Below are 27,352 nucleotides of genomic sequence, written 5' to 3'. Positions count from 1 at the left end.
GTCAGTTTAATACGTAGGCTTTCACGACCAATATCATCCATCATATAGGTTTTTTTGGGTTAGATCGCATAAATATAAATGTGTCGTTAAACCCCCCACCACCCGACACAGCCAATTAGTAAGGTTTGTCACGTAAACAGAATGTGCCAAATCGTTACTAGAAAAGCACGCCGGTGTGTTGGAGAGCTAATCCACAACATTTACAATGCTGTGTCAGTCACTGGGGGTTGTTTGACCATACTTGACCATGCCGGTCTGTGAGGGACAGTGAAGAGGTGAGAGCCCCCAGGGATGGTTCAGATATTGCTCGCCACTGCTCCACCACGCCCCACCAGCTGAATTAAGAATGTATTTTTTCCCCCCCAGAGCTAATGAAGAGCAGGCCCAATTCCCAATTGTTGAAATTAAATAATCGTATAATCCCCCCCAGTGACCTATAATACAAATTATGATTTCTGAGCCATCACATTGTAAACAAGACATGTGAGTGGGTACGGCGCTGATGTCATTGTCAATCCACTGCTGGATGATGGCTTTACCTATGCTGTGAGGGTCATACGGGCTATTTTACCATACTTCACCACACTGGTCAGTGTGAATAGGTGAAGGCAAGGACAACAGGTGTAGGGGGCATAGAAGTACATCACAACAAAAATATTTTTATGAACTGCCCTCTGCTGTCCATCACGACGAAGGTAATCACGTGATAGCTCATGATAGTGGTCACCGGCCCAAGCATTATCCAGGCTCAAGCCTGCTTGGCTTTCGGTGCTCCGATGAGATAGTAGGTGGGGTAACTGTGAACTGGGTTATTAGAATAGGCGATAGAGCACACACCAACGACCTATGGGTATACGCGCTCTTGTCGGATGCTGAGCTCGTTAACCCAGGAAAGCTGCACCGAGTCTCAAGGAACTTTTTTCAGGAGTATCCTGTCAATTGTTTGCAGCCGGGGGGTGGGGGGGGCAATGCCGCGTGTAATTGCAGTGATTTCTACGGTCCTACACGTCCGCGTTGGATGTCTGTCCGAGCCGCCTATCTCGCTATGCGCCACTCAACCGTCGTGGAAGTGATTTGCAGGTAATGTTTCAGCATTGGGATATTTTGCCCATTGCCAGTCACAATGCACATTGTTATTTTCTTGTTGGCCGTGAGAGGAAACCGGAAAACCCACAGGGAAACCCCACGCAGAACAGGGTGAGAGAGAGAGACGACGTACAAATTCCACACGGAAAGAAAGGCGCCCCCAGTCGAGAATCGAACCCGGGAACCATTTGCCGTGAGGCAGGATTGCTACCACCGTGCCCCACCCTGTCCTCCCACGCCGCTAGTCCACACCCACTGTACCTGCCGCAGGGCCCCGCTCCACACACACTCCTGCCACCCGCCACCGGCGCCCTTGGCCTTCGCGCAGTCCTCGCACGTGGTCAGGCTGTGGCACGGCACGGGGCAGGCGAGCGGCGGGGAGGACTCGACGCGCAGGGGCGACGCGCTCCGCAGCGACTCGCTCAGGCACCGCCAGTTGTATGCCGGCTGCACGTTAATGCGCCACGATTCCCCTGCTACAAGAGACAAGTCGTGGGAAGGGGGGAGGGGGCAGGAGTGGGGGGGTGGAAATCGTTCATTCCGGAAGTCTTGCCGGCATGTGGAGCGCCACCCCGTGTGAAGGGAACATCCTCTAGATGGTAGTATTGTAGAACTACCTTCGAGATGCTTTGAATTTCATTTTATCCACTAAGATCACTCCGTCTCCTCACACGCCCTGCTATAAAGACGTTCGTCGCTCGCCTAGCAAAGTAAAATGTTGGTAATTCCCAGGGCAGGAAGCATGCCGAATTAAAAGTTCCAACAAAATTATATTTTGCGCAGCCAGTGGTTACAGAAATATAACTATAAACTCGCCACATTTTTTTTACCCGGTTTAACGGGGAGGGGTTGGGGCGACTGCTCGAATTCGGACGCAGAACCTTAGCGGTGTTGTCCGAGTGCGGTGACCCCCCGGGAGCTGCCCGGGGACCCCTCGTGGCACCGTTTGGTATTGCACTTAGACCAGGCGGGGGGGGGGGGGCTCTCTGTGGTGGTCCTGCGCCGATAAAGACCCAAAATACCGGCCACAACGACGCAGCCCGCCAATCCTCACAGCCCTTCCCAGCAACCACAGAGGGGTGCTGGCCCAGGCCTAGCTTACCCGAGCCTCTCTTACCCGTCCTCTGGAAGTGCCGCGACCACATGCAGCTGCCGGCGGCCAGGCACTTGGCGCAGTCGGAGGCCTCGCACGTGGCCTCGGGGCACGCGCCCGCCTGGATCGAGTCGCCCCGCTGCTGCCTCTCGCTGCAGGCGGTGGCGTCGGCGCAGTCGCTCTCGTGCCACACGCACGCCGCGGTCGCTGGGCACGCCGCACACCACTTGCACACCTGCGTGTTCGCGAGGCAAAACGCACTTACTCGCTCGCTCGCACGCACGCTCGCACGCACTCGCACGGGGGGCTTGGACCGTAGCTCTTCGAAAGTGATTTTCTGCTCAAACCGGCAAGCATTGAGGGCGGTGCTCATTTCCTGTTTGCAGAGCTCTTGAGCCAAAAGATGGGAAATCTGCATTCCTATTGCCTCCACAGTGCAATCACACTCTTGAATTCGCCATGCAAAGAGGTATTCATTTTATCGACCATGGTAGGGTGATGGGCTGAGGCACTGTTGAGATCTGGTAGCCATGAGACACGTGTTGTATTGCCGTATGTACGTTGAACTTTTTTACGCCGTACGTAGCCAACCGTGCTAATCGGATGTGCATTCCGTGCGAATCAGAGGTGTATTGCAATACTTGATTTGAAGCTTTCGTGACTGCAGGAATCCAAATCCATATTCTTTGGATCTTTCAGTAAAGTCACTTAGTTACAAATAAAATAAAACAAATCACAATTGTTTTATTTCAATAAAACAAATCACATTTGTTTTATTTTATTTTATTTCTAACTACGTGACTTTACCGAAAGAACCAAAGAGTATTGCAATACTGTATACACATGTCGGTGCGTATATAAACGTAAAGGTAGGTAATTTATGCAGTGCATTGTTTAATCCATTTCGGATCATGGCTCCTCAAAGATCGGATTGCCTCAGGAGTTGTTAATCTATAAAATAATCTGCCTGTTAAAACGTATAGAAAAAAAACGAGTAACTGAATGTTAAACTCAAAGAGTAAACATTGCTTGCCATAATGAGAAACACTTGCGCGGCGCATTTGCTTATCGAGGAGTCATGGTGGTGCCTGTCTTTCCCAACTGACAGGACATTAAACGGAGCATTAAACAAATACCCACATCGGCCTCCCTGAACAACAACAGATGGTGCACTGCTCCTCCGCAGGGATTGCCGGGAGAATTGCGCGAGAGATTCTCGCTGGGCACTTGCCGTGTGCACCCTGCAAGGGAAGGCCGCAGCTCGTGGGAACGTCTTACCCACAGGAAGTTTGCCGTGATGATGGCAATGCTCTCAAGTGGCAATGAATGGCCTCCCAGTTACGATGGTCGTCATCAAAGCCACATTTATTTTATCCCACTACAGTATGCTGTACGCCTTGGGATTCGTTGTTACTGCCCTGGCTGCCTTGGCTTTCCCCAGGGCCTTGTTGCCATCGTTGTTGTTGTTGGTGCTGGACCCCAATTGCTTGGTCCCTAGCTGTGTCGCGGTGTTGATCGTAATGCTCTCTCTCTCTCATGTGTCTCTTGACCCGGCACCCCCCCACTCCTGCTGCCCCATACCCTCATGTCAGTTCTTTTTCTTCGGCTAAAAACGGATAATTGTGTGTTTTGCTCTTGCTTTGTGTCTCCCAAGCTTTGGGCGACCCCTTGATCAATTTGACCCAACTTTCAAACAGACAAGTGGCGATTAGCGACACAAGTTTACCCTCACATTGGATCACGTTTACTCTCGTAATAGTCCCCCCCCACAGTGACTGACGCGCGAACGCTCACGACCTCAGCTGGAAAGCACTAACGAGATGGGACCCTCGCAAATGGGAACGAGCACGGCGTGTCCCCGCCGTGTTTGTGGGGGGGGGGGGGGTTGCTCGTTGGCTCACAGGTTGGAGGCCGAGCTCGGCCGGGTGGCGCGACTGGCACTCGGGGCACGACGTCCGCAGGCGGCACTCCGAGTCGGACGCTGCTGCCACGTGACACGTCACGTTCGCCGTAGCGCAGCCGCGCCTGCGGGGGGGGGAGGGGGGGAGGATGCATGCACGCTCGTTAGCGTTCAGCGGGCGCGCATTCATGAACCGCTAGACAGAGGCAACGGATTGGAGACTGCCGGCAGATTTTCTTCCAGCGGCCTGCGTTTACGACTTCCCGTGATCGTTAAAAACAATAATGATTCACGGGCGTTTGTCAAACCATTGCTGAAGACCTCCCCACTCCGTGCCAGCTGTGAGGGTTGTTAGGGCATACTTCACCACGCCAGCCAGTGTGGGTTAGTGAAGGTGAGAAGCGTAGATATGGGATCATAAAGGTGCAGTGGACGTTGCTTAACTGCCCTCTGCTGTCCACAACTTCGCCCCGTAGCAGCCTATAACACCTACTTCACGCGTGGTGGTCACCCGTCCAAGCACTACTGAGGCTGTGGGTGGCTGGGGGTGGGCGGGGGGGGGCATGGGGGGGGGCAGGACTGGTTCCGACATCGCTCGTCACACCCCGCGGTCACCTCTCGGCTTCCTCTCGTGAGCGGCAGGAGGCGTTGCGCCCGTCGAGGCACCACGCACAGCCGGCCGCGCCGCAGGCGCCCGGGGCGGCGAGCAGCACGCAGGGGTCGCGCGGTAGAGAGAGGGCTCCCATCTGACCCCGGGCCACGCCGTCCACGCCCCCGACCACGAGCACGCGACCCCCGACCTCCACGGCCGCCGAGGCTGTCATCCTCTCCATCGGCTCACCTGCCATCCTCCCATCTTTACGTAAGAATATGGAAAAAAAATACATTTAACTTGCCTGGCGAGTAAAGAATTAGGCACACATCTCTACAATTTCTACTTTTCTCAGAGATCAATGTGAAAAAAGAAATTGTATAAAAAAATATAATTTGAAATGTAATTATTTTTCACCATCTTCAGTTTATTTACAATTCTCTATTTTCAACCAAGGAAAAAGCAACGCATAAAAATTGATGATGCCTACTGGATTTCAACTGGGAGTAACCTGCATCAAAGATAAAAAGCCATCATATTTTATTGATAGCAAAGGATGCATATGGGAATTCACTTCAAACAGATATGTGCATTTCATTCCAGCTAACACCATTTCTTTTGATATTCATTCCATCATCACTTAGACGTTTAACTAAGATTAAAACAACCACTGATATTAAATAAAACACATGACACGTCTTAATCCAGGCCTATCATAATCTGCAGCGCACTACACATCTGTGTGCGATTCTAATACGAGCACAGAGCGATTCTAATACGAGCACAGAGCGGTTCTAATGAGCAGTGCGATTATAATATAATCAGAGTGCAATTCTAATACCGCACCTCCAATTAGGGAGGATTGCTACGTACGGTGTGAAAGAAGTTCATGAATCAACAGCGATGTCTACACTAATAAATGGCCCAGTGACATGAGCAGCTTTGACGACCACACCGTCTACAGCGGACAAACTCAGGGGCCGCTCTGGCTGTGCGTGTCATCACCGATGTCCTCTGCGTTGATCCACGTATTGCAGTCGATGCGATAGAGAAGCAGGGCGCGAGAGAAGTTCTGGGCATCAGTGCGTCCCCCCAACACCACCATGGCATCACCCAGGAGGGCGGCAGCATGGAAATACCGCGGAGCAGGCTGCGGAGGACACAGAGATGATCGCCGCTTTCGAAAAACGCCATCGGGATGAGCGAACGGAGCGCAACTCGGCACAGTCGCGGCTCGAATCACAACGGCAAAATAAATTGGCACCTGCCGGGGGGGGTGCCCGCATGGCTTCCCGGGTCGGAGCGACCGAGCTGGCAACACTGAGATTCTGGGCTCAAAATGGGCAGTCGACCACAATGGCATTAAGCGCCGTTAGCCGACGGCCTCTGTCCAGCCATACATTTCCTGCATTAAAGTGGAGTTCGTATTACAAATGAGATTTTTCACTTTATTTGGCCAAAATTGCAGCTCTCATGAAAACATTACTAATATCAAGTTTCAGTTTGAATGCCGTGCGCTATGTAGTTGGGCAATGCGTGAGAAAGTGCAGCGGCCCCCTTGAGTGGATCACAGTTGTCAGAGGTCGTCTGGCTTTCCCGGAGGCCAATCTCCAACACCGGGCAGAGCGCCACTCTGTGCGTACCGGGGATCACTTGAAAAGGGATCTCCTAAAGTAGTGAGGCAAATTTCGCTTTCCGCCGACCGTTTTTCTAAACACAACGCGGTTGCACCTCTCTGTGAGCTTTCGGAATCGACGTTTGCCTCGCCTCGTGGCGCAAAGCCGAGAGCGCATCTGGTGTAAAAATTGTAAGAAAGGTAAAGACGTCGCCGCGTGTGCGACCGCGGGGACAGCTGTTTGGTGTCGAGGTGGCGGCGGGCCCCCACCTTGGCGTTCCTCGCTGGGCTGACGAGGCTCCAGTTGGAGGAGGGGTAGTGGAAGGCGTGCAGCTCGTCGGAGACGCCCACGGAGTTGAGGGCGTAGCGGTAACCGCCGAACACAAACAGGGCCTGGGTGGCGTTGTGGTACACGCTGGTGTGCCCATATAGTCCTGGCGGCAGGAAAGGGGGGGGGGGCGGCAACGATTCAGTGGTGACGCTACGCAAATGCGTTGCTTGATTTGGCATTTCGTTCACTAGTATTTGCACGTGTCATTCAAGTACTTATTGGGCAATTGAGAATGCAAATGACTTAATAAAGAAAACGACTACTACTACTATTACCAATGATTACACTCACTTTGGTTTTTTCGGTAAAGTCACGTAGGTAAAAAATTAAAATTAATAAAAGTAAAATAAAATAAAAATCACGACGTTTCGGAGGCAACACAAGCTTCCGTCTTCAGGTGGAACCGTCACAGCCACGACAGCTGTATCAAGTAAATGAGAGATTACAAGAGCTACCACTCGTATATATAATGGTTGAAGAGGGGAAGGGCCAAGTACGGCACACTTTTTATTAATATGGTAAGGTGAGGCTTAAGACTAAGAATAGACTGCATAACAAAAGACTGAGCCTTTTTTATTAATTTTAATTTTTTACCTACGTGACTTTACCGAAAAAACCTAAGAATATGAATCCTTGCAGTCACGAAAGCTTCAAATCTAGAATTACACTCACTATTCCACTGGATTACTACTGGTCGAGCTATAACAACATGGAATGTCATTACGAGAATGCAAGGGGCGATGCTGTCACCAGCACTATGTGAGGCCCACAGTCAGGGCCGGCCACAGAGAGAACACCTTGGGCTGAATCGCGACGCAAAACCAAACGGCGCCTGCCTGCCAGGAGGTGCCTGGGTGGCTCAAGGGTCAGAGGCCGCAACACTGAGCTCTTGGGCTCAACGTGGAATGTCCAACAGCGGCTCAAAGACCAGCAATGTAAATGAGCTACACCGATAATATACATTTGCTGTGAAGTGGGTAAACCTTAACACCGCACTATTATCACGAATGAGCATAAGGGCAGGGTTGGCTGCGGCCCAAGGCGTGGATTTATGTCGCGCCTGGGGCACAAGGCCGCTCGCAGTCGCTGCGTGAGCTTGTTTGGAAAATACCGGTTGGGGGGGAGCCCCCCGTGGCAAGGGGCAGCCACGCCGCCCGTGCCGCGCTGTACTCGTACACGCGGCTGTTGAAGCCGTTCTCCTGCGAGTATCCCCCGACCAGCAGCAGAGAGTCGCCCTCTCGTTCCGACAGCGTGTGGCCAGCCACCGGGGGCAGCGTCCCCGACTGGTGGTGCACACGTGTCACACACACAGGAACGCACGCGCACGCATGCACAAGGACACGCCACGCATGGACACACACACAAATAGATGCACGCATGCACAGACACAAGCACAGGGACATGCACGCGCAGACACACACACGCAGATACACGCATCCATACACGGACACAAGCACAAGGGCATGGATGCATGGACACACGCACGCAATGCACAGCATTATGAAGCACAAAACTCAATAACCGCCATTAACTACGGCGCAACATTGAGCTGCAGAGATCTCATTGGGAGCTGCCCTGAGTAGAGGTCTAACTAATTCATTGTGTTACCTCTTAGCGCAAGGAGGGTTTAGCTGGGCTGACAGTGCACCACCGTAAGTGAGGTAAGGGCTCGGAGTTGTCAACGCTTGCCAATAAAATACAGTGCTTAGCTGTGGGGGTACAATCTCCTCGCTCCCATTACATGGCTTTGAAGCTTTTTTTTATTCCTCAAATTTTAGACTTCGTTAAAAAAACTTTTAATCCCTGAGGGAACACAAACTCGGAAGATTTATTTATTTACGCGTGTGAGAAGGAATTTTTGTTGTTAGTTTTGCTTAAAAAAAAAAGCAAGCCGTGTGCATGAGTCACTACAAACGCAACGATGGCTAGCGGCGGCGGGGGAGTGCGCCATGTGCGCTCGGTGAGACGGAGCCTTTGAACACTGTCGCTCGCGAGTGAGCGGGAGAGTCCCTCGGCTGGAGACGCAGCGGCTGTGCCTACAGCCGCTCCCCCGGCCTCCCCCCCCTGAGAGAGACAGATACCTCAAGCAGTGATTTCCTCCGGAACATGGGCAAAGTGCTTCAGTTACTGTTCCGCCGAAGAAACGCACTCTCTTTCTCTCTCTCAATCACCGCGTTAAATATCCAATTTCGTTTGTGTCATTTCTATGACGCTTATCAATGGTTATTTCGTGGCCGCCGTGGGTAATTTAAATGAGCCATTGCAACACCGTTGCCAATGACGGCGGCTGGAGCCCAGGAGCCACCTTGCACTTCCACGCTCGCTGCGATCGATCCTTTACAGAACCACTGCAGCAGGGGTATATTAAAACGTGGGGTTTGGAATACAATAATCATGAAAAAGAATTGTTTGCTGAGGGCATCTATGCCAATCACTGGAAAGGCCACCGAAGGATTTAAATTTCGGTCTGGTCCTATTTATTACGCGTTGAGCATGAAAACCGGTTTGAAATAAACTTCGAGTGCAGCCGAGGCAGCTTTGTTTTTAAGATAACATATTTTACTTCTCCTACGGACACCACAACATTCCTATCATTCTCTCTGGCCAGAGAATTGCTGAACGTTGCAGCTCGACCAGCCAAATTAATACTGCGATATCCACTTCCGTGGGCTGTTTTCTCAACACGAAAGGGTCGCGCTGGCTCTTGGAGATATCCAAATGGATACTTCGCTGGCAGTACACTCGGTATGAAACCGTCGAAAGATGATGATAAAAAAATCAAAAACAAAGACTGTCCTCCACCTCAATTCTTTGCCAGGTGAGAGCGGACGCGTTGAATGCCCAGGTGTCGTTGGCGACGCCAGCTGAAGTGATCCCACCGACCACGATCATGAGGCCTCTGGCGCCAAACCAAGCGGCCGCGTGGAAGTACCGGCCGCTGGGACTCGAGGCGGCGCTGCCGCCGGCCGGTGCCACCGTCAACGATGGCTGCACTTCCTCCCACGATCCAGCCGCGAGCTCCGAAGCGTTGTACCTGATCGCGCGTACCACGGCAAATGTAGCACATAAAGTGTAACCGTGTCGATTTGTCAACCATCGTCGGACACCGTTGAATACGAATTCTCTCTCAGGCATTTTTCAACACGGCTGGCCACTTATTTGCAAACAATCGCCCTGAAAGTTTCTTAGGAAGGATATTTTTCCCTTCTAACTGTCCGGAGGAAACACACACCAGAGGGCATGCACCTCAGAGCTTAGGAGAGATTAAATCAGCTGTTGTGCAGGAGTGAGATGGATTGTTAGATCGCGAAATAGAGAGAGATGGCGACGGCTTGGGAAGGCCTTCACCTGGTAGATCACAGCTTACTATGCTGGCAATGTACGGTAAGTGAAGCAAAAGGGAATACACATTTCACATTAAAGCAAATGACATGTCCCATCACAGATGTCCGCAGGAAAAATCAGCATCGTGTTAATCACCGATCTCTTTTTCTAGTGTGACTTTCGACAAAACGAAAGAGCAATATGTTGGGAGACTGTCACGGCACGTCTTAGAGGTCACGTGTCTACCGTGCAGCAGCTGTGGGATTTGGCAGGGGGTGCAAAGCGCTGGCGGGGAGTGGTGGCATCAACAACCGGGGCCACGGCGAGACACCTTGACCCTAACTTTGAATCCACAGTGAATGCATCTCAAGGCATCGATCGCACAACTAAGGCGAGGGACAAGCAGCCTACGTACTCATGTAAAGCCGACGAAAAATGAACGTGAAGTGAAAGGTAAAATATGACAACGGTTTGAACCGTCTCACCTGTACAGGTCTCCGATTATCCCGAGCGACGGGGAGTAGCCTCCAAACAGCCACAACGTCTCGCTGGGCCCGGCCACGAGCGAGTGGCCAAAGCGTTTAACCACGTGTCCGTTTATCTGCGATGGCAACCAGAGGTAAAAGCGGTCAGGAAACAGGCCACGTTTATTTAAAAAGAGCATATTTTTTATTTAATTAAAAATGTTATCGCTAGCCGTTAATACGCTACTGCGCTCTCATTTCCAAAGCAGCAGACACCAGAAGGATTATATATATACATACTTTAAGAATCAAATGTGTCACAAATTAATGTCAGGCCTACGTCGTAATTCCATGTCAGTTCGCTAATCTATGTCACCCAGCGCATAAATACGGACTACTCAGTTGAAATGTGAATTCATTAAAAGAGTCTTTTGGTATGTTTTGTAATTTCTTTAATAAGAAAAGCAAAGCTGGCCAGGATATATTTGCGTGCCTACATAGGCGCTTCCTGTGTCTTGATACATCCATGTGCAATGAGCGGTAAGGTCTGCGTGTACAATTTATGAAGTTTAAACCTCCCGGGGGCAAGGAACTGTGCACGCTAAAGTAGTTTGAACCCTGTCTGACCCCTTCAATGAACGAGTCCATGAGTAGCTCCCACAGTCCCCAGTCGGGGTCCTTGGTAGAGTTGCAGTCTGGTCCAGAATAGGTGGCGCTGCAAACACATGTCCTGCTGACCTGCAAGATGGCAGTGGACACAGAGGCATGGGTTAATGGAACAGGAGTGCCTCTCAATAATTAATTGCCTGCTTCACAGTGCGTGAAGAGAGCCTCTTCAGCTACAGCATTATCATCATCATTGTCATAGTAGTAATCATAAAATTTATAGCAAAGTCAATTCTGCATACAAATTAACATTTTAATAAGAATGTGAGAACTCATTAAGGGAGAACGTAGCTATTGTAAAATAGGACGTGCAGATAAAAAAACATTGTTAGCTTTGTAACAAATGTAACGGCGGTCCCCCTGCTAAACCAGCTGCACCAAGCTTCAGTCACCCAGCCTTGAAAATCACACGCAAGTAACAGAATACGGAAATTACTGTTTGAAATCGAACGTTCGTAGGCGCGAATAGAAACGCCTTTGGTATGCCTATATACGCGTCGCTATTGTTGACACTGAAAGTCCTAAGATGACGAAAATAGTCCGCCCCCGCGCTTTGCTCACAATGGCTCAACGCTCCTTCACGTGATGCTCTGGGTGGAGAGACCCCCAAATGTGTTCCCTGCGTACACGGGAAAAGCATGTGGGGGGGGGTCTCTCCACCTGGCGCTCCGCTCCCGTCTCACGTGATGAGCCAATCGTGCTGCTCGCCCACTCGCGCAAAAAATAGCTCGCCCACTCGCGCGAAAAATAGCTCGCCCGCACGCCTTACCGGGTTGCACCAGCCGTGGCCGAGCTCCTGGCCGCACGAGCCGGGGCAGCTCTGGGCGCTGCAGTCGGGGCCCTCGTACCCGGCCGGGCACACGCAGCGTCCCTCCTGGCACACCCTCCCTGCCGCACACCGGCCGCCCCCCTCGCCGTCGCACGCAGCCACGGTGAACGTGGCGTTGAAGCCCATCGTGCCGCCGGATGGGCCCGAGAAGTTTCCCTGCACGTACACCGTCAGGATGCCTGCTCCCACGAAGGGACACGTTAACGATGCGGCGAGCGATTGTGGATTAATATCGGTGATGTCTAAACACGATGCTGTAAGCCGTGCAGAAAGAGCGGGCGTGTTTAATTTTATATGGAGAGGTAGTCAATCGTAGGTCTCATTCTGAGTCTATGGGTCTTCTGGATTAGATTAATCCATACGAATGTGGGAATAAATTTAATCATGAAGAGGAGGGCCAATAACGTGCCTCACAGGTGTATTTTTGTTTCTTATTTTACTTCTTACATCAAGTCACTAAGTCACTGTGAATAGACAATACTGACCAATACACACTACGCATGTTTTCTCAATCATCGCATTTGACACCACCAGGGAATGTCAACGTATAAATTTGAAAATCCATAAACCGCTCGCAGTCGTACACCAAACGAGAAACACGACAATGATGAATTCACTTAAAGATAAAACTTCCATTGTGAGAATTGTCTGCGGGGTCAGGCGTTTAATTGTGAGCCCCCGTGCATCTGTCGCGCCATCCAACCTGAAAGCGCCTCCACGGAGAGCGCCTGCCCACTTCCCCCTCCACAGAAGGCGGCGATCAGGCTGGGGTCGGCCCACACGGCCTGCTGCGTCGCGCCACTGCTCAGGAAATTGGGGACGCCGTCATAAACGTAGACATAGTCCCTCTGCAGAGACAAGGCGGGAGGGGGAATGGCAGGGCGGAGGGGGGCCAGGGCAATGACAAATGTTGACAAATGTTACAGTCGGAACCGGTGAAAATCCACAAAGCCACGAACAGCCAGGGGTTAATTTCTCAACGAATATTTTCGAGGTCGCTGATAGACTGGAGTTGACACGTGGCTATTAGCCACAATGGATGTGATGTTCTGGCCGAGGACGTTTTCAGGGTCACTGACCCATACATTCCCGGCTGAAATTAAGCCCTGGTAACAAAATCCAACAAACATTAAACATTGCCCAAGAGGCTGATGGATTGTTGTTGTTGTTGTGAGGACACACTGAAGTGAACATTTTATTTTATTTATGTACCCATGATCCTCAATGACAATACATACGTTTTAAAAGAGGTTTTTTACGCTTGAGAGCCCCATTGTTTCAAGGGAGAGTCTTTGCCGATGACATCTTGCAACCAAGAAGTATTTGTTTAACAAGCCTGACTTCCAATGAGAATTATAAAGTCGAAATAAATTTGAGAATTTGTTTCCTTAAACGAATGCTCCTGCATTACGTTGGCCTGGACATCTAAGCAGCTGATTGAATACAAAACATTTCATTTGTTTATGCAGAGAAACGGTCAAGTCTATCACTCCGATAATTAATTATATAATCGCGTAATCCTCTGAAATTAATGAGCCTGAAAATGCTTTGCGAGATCTGTCTGCCCCGTTTTTAAATCAGTGCTTTCCTTCTCACAGATGGTTCTCTCACGGCACCGTCTTCAGCTGACCGTCCAAAGTAACAAACAAAATGTACTTGAAATGTTACCAGTTCAGCATGGCATTTAAATGCGAAACTAAAGTAACGTCACGAAATGTATGGTTTTAGATTAACTTAATTATATTTTTTATTGCATGGTCTATTTATAATTTATGTACAGGAACCATTGTTTAAGAAAAGGCATATTTGAAGAAATAAAGTTGGATTGATTGATTGCTTCAGTAAATCCAGACCCACCCCATTTACTGATCACCAGGGCTGTAACAATGCATCGATTCATCGACCAAACAGGACCCTGCGGGGTGGGCTGGTAGGAACGAACAATTGAATGGCTATAATAAAATGAAATGGCAAAAAATGGCCGCCAATAAGTAGATGCCCCGTGGCCCCGCCCTCCACCAGCGTAACCCCGCCCCGGCCACCCGTGGCCCCGCCCCATCTCGGTGTGCCCGGCCCCAGCTCGTTGCCCCACCCCTTACCGCCGTAACCCCGCCCCAACCCCGCGTAGCCCCGCCCTCCACCTCGTGCCCACGCCCCCTGCCGCCGTTGCCCCGCCCAGCCCCGCCCCCTGCCGCTGTAGCCCCGCCCAATACACCCCTAGCGGGGGAGAGATTCCCAGGCCTGGCTCTAGGCTGGAAAGCCGCCGACGAGGAGGGGGTAGGGAGTTGTTTTTAATGTAAAAGCTTTAAATGTAAATGTTTCTATTTAAAAGCATCAGGGAATGTAACATTGTTAAACATTAACTCCCTTGCACACACGCGGGGGAACGATACGAAGGGAGAGTTTGAGGCGTTGTTCGAGGCTTGAGGCCTAGCTGTAGGCTTTAGGCCGCCGTGAGATAATTTTTAATTTAAATGTTTTTATTATTTATGTAAAAGCTTTAAATTTAAATGTTTCTATTTAAAAGCATCAAGGAATGTAACATCGTTAAACATTAACTCCCTTGCACACACGCGGGGGTACGATACGAAGGGAGACTTTGAGGCCTAGTTCTAGGCTTTAGGCCTAGCTGTAGGCTTTCGGGCGCTGTGAGTTTTTTTTATTTAATTTCAAAGTTTTAATTAAAAGCTATCTCAGGGAATTATAAGGGAATGTTACACGTGTTTAGCCAGGAAAGCCTCATTAATTTAAATGTTTTAATTAAAAGCTATCTGAGGGAATTATAAGGGAATGTTACACTTGTTTAGCCAGGAAAGCCTCACAGAGTCTAAAGGTTTTTGTAGGGTCATGCCAAGTGTTTGCAGTAGGGGGCGATGTTGCTACACGGATGGACGGACGGACGGACAAACGGACAAACGGACGGACGATATAATCTATTGTAGGCTGGTCCACTTCGTTCCTACCAGTATAACTATTGTTCTAAGCTCACAGTACGCACATCAAATCACGTGTGCCATGGGGGTCCTGTGATCCCTGCAGCCACTAGAGGCAGCTAAATAATCAAGTAATAGAATCGTGACAATTCATAAGCGAGGTGAATCATTATACAAATATCCCACTTGTAGCCTTTAACAGACTGTGAGGGTTGTTAACGATGAGCACCTTTGAAGGCTTGGCAGGCACACGAGGGGGTGGGAGGCCAGCACCACATTGGGCCGTCTGTCTTCCCGAGTGGCGATGTTTTACATAGTGTACTGGGTACTCGTTTAAGGCTGAGGTGACCTAGGGGAGGCCCAGGATCGGTTGAAATATTTTCCACTGCTCTTGGTCATGAGAGGGGTTTGCAGAACACTCATCCAGCGGTCAGCAAACAAAATAACGAGAGCCATTTATTTCGAATTCGGTAAAAAAAAACTTACTAAATAATAATAAATAACGTCACGGAGCAGTCCTTAAAGAGTGGCACACGACTCCAGAGCCGGAGGTTGCCAACCCCTGCACTAATCACACGTGAAACGGTTAACCTACTGCCTACAGCGCTCGGACATTGCGTTAGCGTTCTGGGTGGGGCTGTAACACGGGACTCCTTGAAGAGGACGCAGGTAGGACGCGATGGGGTGGGGGGAGGCAGAAAGGAGCTGGGTGGGGGACTGGGCGGGTGGTGCGGAGGGCCGCGAGGACTGGAGTTGCCATGGGTCACCTCACCCCACACTGCAGGCTCATGTTTGGCTCCGGGCGGAAGACGATGGGCGGCGGCAGTCGGGGCTGGATGGAGCGACTGGCGGGGTGCAGCGAGGGCGAGCTCACCGCCGCTGTCGACGCTGCGTGCAGTACCCACACGCAGTAGACGCGGCCGCCGGGCGCCACGCCGGCGCCCCACGCGGAGCCCAGTGCCGACGAGCCGCCCACATTGTAGAGGAAGGAGCGACCGTCGCACACCAGGTAGCACCTCCCACTGGCCCTGCGCGGGGGAAACCACGCGGCGGCAGGGCGGCACGGCGCGCATGACGGTGGCGCGTTGGTTGCAGAGCAATCGAAAAAATATCTTTGTCCCAAGCGTGGTTTTATTTTGGTTGGGCTGCGTGTTGAGAATTTATTCTCGGGCTTAGGCCACGCGCTACCGCGGCCAATTTCAGGAGTTGAGTCAACTACAACCAGGAATACCACGATTGGATTTTGCAAGCCGTTGCGAAAAACCAACATGCCATGTATTTTTATGCTGTGAATTTCACGCAACGTGGCTTTGCCACCGGTTAGTAAAAAAGAATATATGTAACGCAAACATATGATTTGCATATAATCTACATCCATAGTAAATTGGTTGATATTTGCTCTCATAGACTATGAGAGTAAGAATCGATATTGAGCAATCAATCATCGCAAACCTGGTTGCTACTCATGGCCAACAATAAATTCTCCAATCACATTCTTTGTTTGGTGTGAGCTTCACATCTACCAAGGGCGCCAAATGACACTTGTGGTACTGACGTGTGGGACAAATTGGATCCACCAAGATAATTACAAATACGCCCCTGGTATCTCTGTACCTCTGATTAGCACGGTTGGTTATGTATGATGTGAAAGAAGCTCAACATACATACATTCGACTGCTAGAGCACGTGCTATTAGCAAGAACCGATTAGGCCCAGTGCAGGATCGAAGTCAACGCAGCAGCACTCCAAGAAATTACTTTAGGCTAAGCAAACCACAGCCAGGCACAGACACCAGCTGAAATTGATGCGTATGGCCGAGAATGTAACCCAGATTGACAGGATTGTAGAGCGGTACAAGACGCAAAAAACACATGCACAATGCATGGATTTAGAATGCGTGTGGCCACAAGAGAGTGCTGTGGTGCTATACCCCTTATCGGTATAATGCAACGCCACCTTGGTCAAATTTCACCCATCGTTTGCCATGTTCTATCCACTGCTGCATGAAGGCCTTTCCCAAGTGGTCGCACAGTACACACCACCCCGTGACAGTGCGAGCTCATCTCATTTCCTCCCTTTTCCAAGCGAGGTCATCCTCTTGGGCATGATCCCATTGCCAGTCTCACCCAATTGCAGGGCCATCCCCCTCCCCCCGACCCACCCCCACACCAAGTTCTAGCAAAAGGCGGCACACAGCCCCGCGGCGCTGACCTCGGATCGCCGTAGAAGCCCGGGCGGCACCGGTCGCAGTGCTCCCCCTCTGTGTCGCCCGCGCAGTAGCAGGCGCCCGAGGTCACGTCGCATTCGCCGCGCGCGGAGTCCCCGTGCCCATTGCATTGGCATGGGTGGCACCCCGTCGCCCTCTGCACGGCGCTCCCATAGCTGCCCGTGCGGCACAGTTGGCAGCGGTCGCCCGTCGTCCACTCTGCATGCGTCGCACGCCGTGGTCGCGCGCTTTCGGTTAAAGTGACCGCGCGAGCAAAAAAATTTAAGTACAGTAACGGAGCGAAGAGAAATCGGAGCAAAAACAACCCACGGTATGCCACTAATGGAATATCGGCGTGAGAGAAGGGCCGTTCTGCTGCAACGAATATCGGCTCGGGACGAATTGTCACGGCGCCTACCCTGGCACTCGTCGCAGCGGCCGACGCCCGCGGAGCAGGCGCTGTGGAGGTTGCAGCCGCAGTTGACGTCGCACTCCTCGCCGGACGCGTTGGTCTGCAGGGACGTGGACGTCCAGCCCAGGTCGCACTGGCACACGAAGTCTGGGGGCCCGCTGCACTTCCCGTGCTGGCAGTGGTTGTAGCACCTACAAATAACAATGACGATCATAATAAGAATGTATGACGAAGGAACACAGAGGCTCAGCACACAGGGAAGGGCTCTTCTTTATTGACACGTCCAGCTTCCAGTCTCGGCCGCCATCTTATCCTGCTTCCACCTCCAACCTTCCATCGCCCCTCCTCTCAAATAATCCATGCTATGCCTCCTATCCTCTCTCTGACACGTTCCCACCCCCTGTCCATGAATGAGACAGCTCTGCTATTTTATGCTATTTTAACATGGGTGCTAATAACACCCTTAAAATAACAAGAGCAGCTTTAGCTACGAATAGCGATGAGACATTATTCTTCCCTGCACAAGCGGTTCGTTCCATCACCCATGGGAGGTTATAACTTGAAAACGCTCACACTCTGCGCTACATCACAGACAATTTAAGCTCAGTCGATGCAAATTATAATCAAGCAAGGTCCCTAGGTTATTAAACAATAGCTTATTTGGCGATGTTGCTGCATTGGCAGTGGTGCACAAGCACAAACAACAAAGATCCCCCATATAGCCTTAACAGACTGTTGGGGAAAGTGCTGATAGCGAGCACCTCTAAAGGCCGGCACCATACACAAGGGGGTAGGTGGACAGTACCACGCCCGGCCACCTTTTTCTCCGTAGTGGACATGTTTACACACTGCATCAGGTGCTAATTTGAGAGTGAGTCGACCAGGGGAAGCACAGGACCAGTTCAGATAATTGTCACTGGTGGTGGCCGTGAGTGGGAGTCGGGTCGCCGGGTTCGCAGCGCGTACGTACGTCTTGTTGCAGTGCACGACGCCGTCGCCCTGGAAGCCGCGCTGGCACTGGCAGGTGAATGAGTCGGGGGTGTTGACGCACGAGGCATTGGCGTGGCAGTTGTCCAGGCGCAGGGCACACTCCTCCACATCGGGGCAGGCGCCGTAAGACCAGGCCACCTCTTGGTCCGTGCCAACGTCCGCGTGCGCCGCTCGCACCTCCAACGAGCAGTTACCTCCGAAGGACGGGCCCTCGAAGTCTCCCAGGAGGCACCTGCGGGCACAGCCCCCACGCATTGTTCTCACGACTGACCTGCTTCGGAACGCTTTCGCAGCAGCTGCAGCCGTTCTTGGAATTAATATTTTGACAAAAGGTTCCAGTTGTCTTCATCATCATTGCCGCCACCGGCCATGATTGATCCTTTGCTGTGGATTAAGGCCTCTCCAAGCCGTCGTGCCAGCTCTTCTGCGATGTGGCATTCCCCCCAACGGTGGCTCTACGCACAGCCTGATTTTGTCGCTCCTTATCCTTGGTGGACTTCCTCTCGCGTGAATTCTCTGCCCTGGATGCCATTCCGACGTTAGTCTTGACCACTCCTATCACCCCTACTTGCAAACGAATCTAATTATGAATTACAATATTGATCGTAAAATCCTACTCGTGAAACTAAACGTTCCTAACCTCCGTAACGCTCTCCGATCCGCGTGTTCCTCTTTACATCTCCGAGTGCAACTCGTCGCCCTGTGGAGATTACCGCGCTTGCCATCGCGCCGTTCGTTCGCGGCGCCTTCCAGCAGACGGGACCGCGTCACCGAGGCGGTGCTTACCGGCCCTTGGTGGGGTTGGCCACGCTCCAGCACCAGCCGCACTGGAAGCTCTGCAGGCAGTCGCTGCACTTGTCGAAGCTCGAGCAGTTGGGGCACAGGCGTAATGACGTGACACTGCAAAGAATGAAAATCAGGCCGATTTATACTGGAGGGATCCGATGAGCTATGAAGCTCTTTTTTCACAGACGTCAAGTAGGGACAGATCAGAAACGTTAAAACAAATAATACAAAAACACAATAGGAATGCAAATAGGGGGACAACACGAAAAGCGTTTACCGTGTAAAAATGCCACTGAGCCACTGGGAGGGCACGGCTTTATTTCTCGTGGTCTCGAACCTTAACTAACTGGAACTAAAATGAGTGCTCGGTGTGGTGGGTTTACATTAAATCTGTAAAGTGTACAAAAAATATCTGGTTGCACTCATACAGCGAAATTGATTTGTACAACGCTACAAATTGACCTTCTAAGATTTGAATTAAAAGTTCAACTGTTGGTGTGACTACGACACGTTCAGCGTTCAGGCGAGGGTTCGTGGTGAGGATTCGATTGTTATTAGTTACGATTCATGGTAATGGTGGTTTAATGCGTCTCGTCTATCCCCTCTCGTTTGCATTTTTTCTCACTTTCCTGTCAATGTTATCTGCCCGATTACGTGGCACATTCAGTTTTGCAGACCATTCGTGAGCAACTTGCATAGACGTAGAACAGTGCATTATGGACACACGGAATTCCACGTGCATTTATATCATGATCGTAAACATCTCTTTCAATCGATTCAAATCGAACGAATGTGCGCTTGGGTGACGCTGAGAGCTGGGGCCGGGGTTGAACCCGGTTGCACTTGAGAGGTAGCCACAGCGGTGCCCCCACCTGTCCAGCCAGTTGCGGCACTGCCCGTTGGGGTACTTGGCGAGGTAGATGGAAAAGGGGAAGCATTCGGAGGTGGAGGCGCACCAGGCGCACTCGCTGTATTCGGAGAGGCACTCCGAGCACGAGCGCATTCTGCAAGGCACGAGACAGAGACGCCGCATCACAACGTGCCGTTCACGCGCGCTCAGGAACCACAGTGTGCTTGAGCCACATGGTTATTTTATTGTTTTTCTGCCATTTTTATAAAAATTGTTCAGTCAGTGTACATGAGATGAAGAATATGCTCGGGACACTTGTATAGCGGTGCGTGAGGAATCGGTGGTTCTGCCCTGGCTGCCCCTGAGGCTTGTTGTTGTAAGTCGTTGTTGTTTGTCCTGGGCCCGTCCTAGGCTGTGCTGAGTCTTGCTTTCTCACCTCCCTCCTGTAATATCCTGCCCTGACACCAACGTATTCCCATTCTGCCCAATCCTTCCTTGTGTGGTGGATAACATAGGCTGCCTTGGAAGCAAGTCAGTGAACCCATGGCACCCGCGTCTGTCCCATGACTTCCTGCCAGCGAGCCTTCGACATTTCAAGTGGCCTCAAAGTGCACGTAGCCCAGCACAAGCGCCGTGGTCATGTCACCGACATTTAGTGGTGAATGGCGGCTGTTGTTGTTGATGTGTTCTCATGAGCATTCCTGGACTTGTGTTCATTGAACTGTGCTCTTGAGTGTACAACTTATGTGTACGTGTGCTTGTTCTGTTTTCAAAGACTTACTCATAGCAGGGTTTGAGGCAGCTCTTGGGGTCTTGTATTGCACCTTGAATCCTCCCCCTCCGTATGCACACCAGGTCCTTGCTCAGCCACTCACACAGGCCATCCTGGGCAGAGAAAGTACATTCTCATTAAATAACTTTTTCTTTCCCTTGAATTTAGAGTTATTTCTGTAAAGACATTAACAATTTAAAATAATTTTTTAGTCACCAGGTTCATAACACAGTGTGCTAACCGTTGCACCACCATGGCTCTGACAAAGACAAAGGTGCCCCTATAGCCTTAACAGGCTGTTGGGGCAAGTGCTGTTAGCGGGCACCTATGAAGGCCAGCTCGGCGCATGAGGGATCAGGTGGCAAACACTACGCCCGGCTGCCTTGGTCTCTCCAGTGGCGATGTTTACACATTGCACAGGTACTCATTTGAGGCCGAGTCGACCGGTTCAGATAATCATCACTAGCGTTGGTCACTGTGAGTGGAAATCGAACTCCGGTCGACGGTTTCGTAGCACAGCGCGCTAACCGCTGCACTCCCGCTCCCCACACACACGGAGACACACACGGAGACACACACGGTGACACGTGCATGTGCAGACGCACCTGTGTGCAGGAGCGACAGTCCGTGCGGACATAGCACAGCGAGCATTCCTCGGGCATGAGCGTCGGAGCCACCTCCATGCCGCCCTCGGCAGCGCACGCGGCTCCCGCCGGTGCCAGCCGGTGCTGACAGGACGCCTTAACGGGGCACCAGCCGCACAGCTGATCGGAGAGGCACGCCGGGCAGTTTGAGTGCTGGTCGCAGTCGCCCGATTTGTACGGTTCCAAGTGCAGACTCTTGATTGGCTGCGGGGAGACCGACGAGGGAGAGGCACGTTCATATTCACATTGCGAGCTGCTGCTGCTGTTCACAGGGGAGCGTTAACATCACACATTGGTTTAGGGAAACATCTGATCGGGCGAGTGCCTCACAAGTGGAAGAGTGCGAGTTCAAATTCTGGGTGGGTGGAGGGGGTTAACTCAGACGATCATACCTGCGGGGTCTATACAGTTTGTAACACTTTGTGGGGATGTCAACAGTGGTTGTCCTATGGGGAGACTCACCCCTGCCATAGGGATGCGGAATTCCAGCCACTGGCTCAGAGCTGCGAACCGGGTGATGAGCACCGATGCCTCGAAGCTCATTTGAGCAGGGAGATGGCCCCTGCCCGTTTTATAGGTCGTGACAGCGGGCAGGTCAACAAGACGCGCGCTCACGCACCCGACTGTCGATGTTGTCCGTGTTCCACGTGAGCGCCATTCTGCTCTCCAGGTTGGAGGAGCTGTCCTGTTGGCCTTCCATCACGAACAGGTATCGGCTGCTCTGGGCGGAGTTTGGCAGCGTTATGTCGTCCTTCTCCAGGTTGGGCGACAGCGATATTTTCGCCTCCAACGTCTAGGCCGAGGGAACATGTTGACGAGCTCAGTGAGACGGCAGGAACGCGATTGTCTAAATTAGAGTTTGCTAACCGACAGCTCGGAGGGGGTGGTCAGACATGGCCCACAAGGGGCTCTCGGAGTGGTCCCCAGAGTGAGATATTGATTGCCGAGATGAAGACGTGGAGACAGGTGACATCGAGATAACTGAGAGATCTGCAGACAACACGTTTCAGATGAGAGGTGACGATTCAAAGACACCATGACTCCATATGACGCTGCAACCTCTGCAACGAGAGACACGTGACGTCACGTGGCACGCCATCGCATGTTCATCTTTACAATGCGGCCCGCCAGAAAATAGAGTCGAGTAACCGAGCTTGAGGATACTGACCAGGTTGGCGAGGGAACTGGAGTTTGGAGTGGAGCCCAGCAGGAACCGGGCGTTGATGTTCATCACCTCCACGGAGAGCTGGAGCAAGAATCCGAGAGTGTGGAAGAAGCCACGGTAGACGGCCGTGACGTTGGCGTTCTCTCGGCCGTCCCGGCCACGCACCAGCAGCAGCGCTGGCAGCACCGTGCTCACGTTTTGGATCACATACACCTGCGGAAAGTCGGCAGATGTCGCTCGCTCGTTCACTACCGGTCGCTCGCTCACTACCGTTTGCTCGCTCATTCACTACCGACCGCTCGCTCATTTACCACCGGTCGCTCGCTCGTTCACTCCCAGTTGCTCCCGTATGCACTCCAGTCACTCGCTCGCCGGCGGTCGTCGCCTCCATATCACTATTCTATAGCCTCAACACATAAAACTAGTTACTGTTCACGTAAACTTCATTCCTCCAGCCATGTTGAGGACTTGCGCTACCAGGCTGATTGTTTCATCTTATTCACACTGCGTCCCAACCATCACACTGCAGGACTAAATACTTCTATTTTTGCATCTCCATTTTGGAATTCTCTTTTCCCAAGTTCGTACATCCTTGCTCAATTATAAAAATAACCCTAAAACTCTATCAACCCTTGTAGCTGGCCACGTGGCATATTCCGGCTCTGGGTCTGAGCTCAATAACCATGATTTAAAATTAAAAATGCAGAGATGCTGGGAACATGCGGATGAGCAGAGATAAACGTCCAGTGTTCCAGCACATGTCCCCGGGAGATTAAAAGTGGCGATGTGAACGCGTGCGTGGGCATGTGCAAAGCTGGCGCTGATGCATTTAAATGGGTGCACTGCAAAAAATCGGTAATCAAGGGGCATGTCGAGAATCCAAAGTCGGTTGATATAATTGTTTTTCTTATGAACCATGTAGCACAGCACGGTGTACGCAGAAATACATCACCGCCGAGTTGCAAACGCTGATTTTTTTTTTTTAACCTATAACTGCAAACATGGGAAGCTTGAACCGTAACAATTTATGCCGAGGCCTCAACACATAAAACTCCACACACTTACAGCTTGAACAACAACTCTCACACACTGGCGCCTCAACCACAACTATAAACAATGGCGCCTTAACCATACCTCTCCAGAGCGGACCTGTAAATGTAACTCGAAGCGCAAAGGTACCACAGGCATAACTAGAATAATGGAGCCTTAGCCATAACTGTAAACACTGGGACTGCAGCGATAACTCTGAACGCCCTCACCATAACCGTGAATCCACGTGCCGGGGCTCCGCACGTCGCAAACAAATAAACAACCGCCGCGGTTATAACATCAAACTTCATATAGAGAAGCCTTAAACTTGGGCCACTCTCACGCCTCAAGTGCGAGAGTGAAGGTGAACGTGAGTGTCAGCGAGGCGAGCGTTAGCGAGGCGTCGTCGCCCAACGTGCCGGCCTGCACCGCACGCCACAGCGAGACGCCCCCGAAAGGAGGGGTGGTGGGCGAGGAAGGGGGGAATGGGGGGGGGGGGGGTACCTCGTCGGGATATTTGTCGTTCTGCGGCTGGAAATGCTTAATCCAGTGAACGCCGGGCGGGAAGTCGCGCGAGCGGCAATCCTCGAAGGCGGTGAGAAACGAGGGGTTGGTGCCCCACCAGCCGGAGACGCCGCCGCTGCTGCAGCTGCCGTTATCTACAGGTGGCAGCGGGCACAGCTTTACATGTCGCGGTATTTGAATGAATTCCGCGACGATGCAAATTGGAGTGCTACAGGTGTTATAAAAGCGAGGAGTTACAGCGTGTGACGGAAGATTTCATCCCTGCTCAAGCTGCCAAAGTAATCGCCGTGGAATTATTGCCTATTTTCAGGAAAGCTGCTTTAATTCTTCCACACAAATACATTACTCGAAGTCTAACATGTGTTAGCAAGCTAAGCCTTTGGTCCTTTTAATGTGATTCAAACAGTCCGAGCAAAAGGCTAACAGTGTTTGAATATCAATCGGGAATTATGTTAGAAATTCAAAGCAATGTTTTGCATATAAGATAAGCCAAGTTCACAAACAATTAAACAATGTTTCATCACAACTCGGTCTATGTAGTAAATGGGTCTCTATGTAAATCGACGGGTGTCTATGACAGTCTATGGGTTTCTAAGTGAGTCTATGGTTCTCTATGTCGCTCGTTGGTCACCAGGCTGACCCCATTAACTCACTGCACTAGAGAACCCCGGTTGATTTGCAGGCGGCGGGAATCCGGATTTATGTGAAAAAAAAACGTTAAAAGAACCAGGAGAGGCGATTTGGGGATCACATGACACGCACCTTGGCGGCGCAGGCACGCGGGGCGCTGCACGCACCAACCCAGGGGCTCCGCGAGCCGGGCCAGGGGGACGCTGCCAGGCAGACGCTTCCCGCCCGCGGCGAACGCAAGGCAGGCCTGGCAGCCCCTGAGCCAGCGGTGGATGCCGAGGCAGAGCGACACCGTGCTCTCCTCCCTGCATAGCTGCGACGGGAGACGAGGAATTTCGCAGCAAAAAAGGGGGAGGGGGGGTGTTGGAGGGCCCGGTGGTTAACACACCAACTAATCGCCAAAACTCGTTAATTCGCACTCTCCTGCCGGCTCGTGAGTGAGAGGAGCGCTCCGTTTGGGCGGAAGGTCAACGTGACCTGTGACTTCTTCTCACCAGGAGGGCTTCTTGGTGGGACATGCAGGCCTGGTTGCTGCTCTTGGTGGAGCACCAGGCGCACTCGGGGTCCTTGGTGCATGGTTCCAGCGCGGTGTTCAACGAGCACGGGGACAGCAGCTGCGTGGGGAAGAAGATGGGCAAAGGATGCCGTTCACGGAGTTCACGTTAAAATTCACCTCAGCGAAGAAGAAGATGATGATGATATCTGCGGGGCCCATTTTGCCGGTCGCAAGATGATAAAGAAAGCAAAGATTTTATCCTTTCTGTCAATTAGACGTGTTCAGGTGTTCCAACAACAACTAGACAGCTATTACAAGGCATTGAGACTGCATTAACCACTCACGCATGTGGTAGAACATGGCAACAAATGTACGTTGATAATGTATGCATGATGCTGATGATGAAGATGCTGACGATGGTGAGGTTAATAATAATGCAAGCAGTGGCAGCACAAGCAGTGTGTATGCTGAGGGAAATGATAATGGTAACGATGAAAATGTTAAATACAAATGGATGCCTCGCTCTGCTGACTTTACTTTACTATGTCTACCACGTTTATTCTTTATTGTGTATGTATGTGAAACTTATTTTGCACTGTATGTAGCCAAACGTGCTAATTGTGCGTGGCATCACTTTGTTAAACGTTAATCAATTCCAAATAAACCTTTGGAGGCAAAGACCAAAATCAGCGGAGTGTAGTATTTGCACATCATTTCCATTTTTCTCTCTCCAAAAAATTATACATGCATAAAATGAAAACAGAATTTACATGAAAATTGGGTCTAAAAAATTATACAGAAAGCTAAACCGTGAAGAGAGGTATGAAAATTGGAATTTGAGAAGCGTTCCGCCATAGGACCGAAATAAAGCAAGCATGGACTTCTTAGATAGAGAGAAAACAAAAGCAGGGGCGAGTGATTGCTGTGGACTCGTCCACCTCCCATTCATAATCATGGCAACCAGGCACATGATAGATAAAACAATGCAAAGCCCCTGGCCTATCCACTGCTGGATGATGGCCCTCTCAACGCCAAGTCGGTCACAAGAGTTGTTTGTGTTTCAGCATGCTGGTCAGTACAAACTGGTTAAAAGTGGGGGAGCCCAAGACCGGTTCCGATATGACTCGCTGCTTTATCTTAGCTACGGCCGGGAATCAATCTCAGGTCCGGCACGCAGTGCGCTAACCACAACGTGACTGCTCCACCACATCACTTTTGTATGGAATTGCACGTCTGTCGCTGTCTTACCAAAGGTCAACCAAAGGTCTTTTAGGGTCAAAATGCACCCACCGCTGATTTTAGCCATAGCTGAGAGACTTAACTCAGTGTGCAGTGCGTGACTAAACCACTGCGACACCGCCTCCCCGCACACACAAAACATGAAAATAAACCACTGCGACACTGCCTCGCCGCACACACAAACAGTTGCACTGTCACCCCATGGCACCACCGCAGCGCCGCACCACCGCACCACCGCCGCACCGTTTTGGAGGCGAAGGTGTTCTGCGCGACAGCCATGGGCACTTTGTACGCAATGAGGTCACCGCGCGGCACGCCGCTGTAGCCGCCCGCCACCAGCAGCACGTTCCCGTTCATCACGGCCGCCACGTGCGAGAAGCGGCCCTGCAGCGGTACGTGGTCATCGGCGGCAACTGCGTGCGGAGGCGGTGCCGGTGGCGTTGACGACGGTGCAGGAGGTTTCGCATCGAAGAGGGGGCAAGGAGGTGGGGAATGGGGACGAAACCGCGATCAGCACAATCGCCACCCCGTTCAGCTCATGCATAACCGCACGCGTCTCAAGTTAAAATGTAATGTGGGCAACCCTCTTCGTTGCAATTAAACCGGCGTAGCAGCGTTACACTGGCTGCCCACGTGGTGTGTTTGTTTTGTCTTGGGTATAGTTTCGATTTGAGTGCAAGGCCCCGAGGCAGGAAACAACAGAGCCTTTAAACGCGACGTTTGTAAAATCAGTTTCGCTCAAACAAAATGGTATTATTCTCACCTTCACTAATGC

General features: G+C 51.4%; 1 protein-coding gene across 1 annotated transcript in view; it reads right to left on the bottom strand.

The window, feature by feature from the left end:
• Positions 1-27,352, bottom strand: part of MEGF8 (multiple EGF like domains 8) — a 63,966-nt gene that overhangs the window by 14,029 nt on the left and 22,585 nt on the right. The window contains exons 11-36 of the mRNA XM_078857194.1: positions 26,821-26,990; positions 25,337-25,456; positions 24,975-25,155; positions 24,192-24,346; positions 22,662-22,871; positions 22,113-22,286; positions 21,455-21,697; positions 20,859-20,962; positions 20,100-20,231; positions 19,228-19,341; positions 18,422-18,673; positions 17,458-17,642; positions 17,045-17,258; positions 15,606-15,861; positions 12,604-12,748; positions 11,841-12,079; positions 11,033-11,143; positions 10,427-10,542; positions 9,420-9,651; positions 7,729-7,900; positions 6,557-6,720; positions 5,677-5,821; positions 4,695-4,935; positions 4,081-4,204; positions 2,204-2,414; positions 1,348-1,562 (exon numbers count right to left, since the gene is read on the bottom strand). Coding sequence (XP_078713320.1) covers positions 1,348-1,562; positions 2,204-2,414; positions 4,081-4,204; positions 4,695-4,935; positions 5,677-5,821; positions 6,557-6,720; positions 7,729-7,900; positions 9,420-9,651; positions 10,427-10,542; positions 11,033-11,143; positions 11,841-12,079; positions 12,604-12,748; positions 15,606-15,861; positions 17,045-17,258; positions 17,458-17,642; positions 18,422-18,673; positions 19,228-19,341; positions 20,100-20,231; positions 20,859-20,962; positions 21,455-21,697; positions 22,113-22,286; positions 22,662-22,871; positions 24,192-24,346; positions 24,975-25,155; positions 25,337-25,456; positions 26,821-26,990 — 4,625 coding nt within the window. The remainder of the gene's footprint in view (positions 1-1,347; positions 1,563-2,203; positions 2,415-4,080; positions 4,205-4,694; positions 4,936-5,676; positions 5,822-6,556; positions 6,721-7,728; positions 7,901-9,419; positions 9,652-10,426; positions 10,543-11,032; positions 11,144-11,840; positions 12,080-12,603; positions 12,749-15,605; positions 15,862-17,044; positions 17,259-17,457; positions 17,643-18,421; positions 18,674-19,227; positions 19,342-20,099; positions 20,232-20,858; positions 20,963-21,454; positions 21,698-22,112; positions 22,287-22,661; positions 22,872-24,191; positions 24,347-24,974; positions 25,156-25,336; positions 25,457-26,820; positions 26,991-27,352) is intronic.

Source organism: Lampetra fluviatilis, chromosome 5, assembly GCF_964198595.1.
Source record: "Lampetra fluviatilis chromosome 5, kcLamFluv1.1, whole genome shotgun sequence".
In the NCBI taxonomy this organism is placed as follows: domain Eukaryota; kingdom Metazoa; phylum Chordata; class Hyperoartia; order Petromyzontiformes; family Petromyzontidae; genus Lampetra; species Lampetra fluviatilis.
This window is presented reverse-complemented; position numbering and strand designations above follow the sequence as displayed.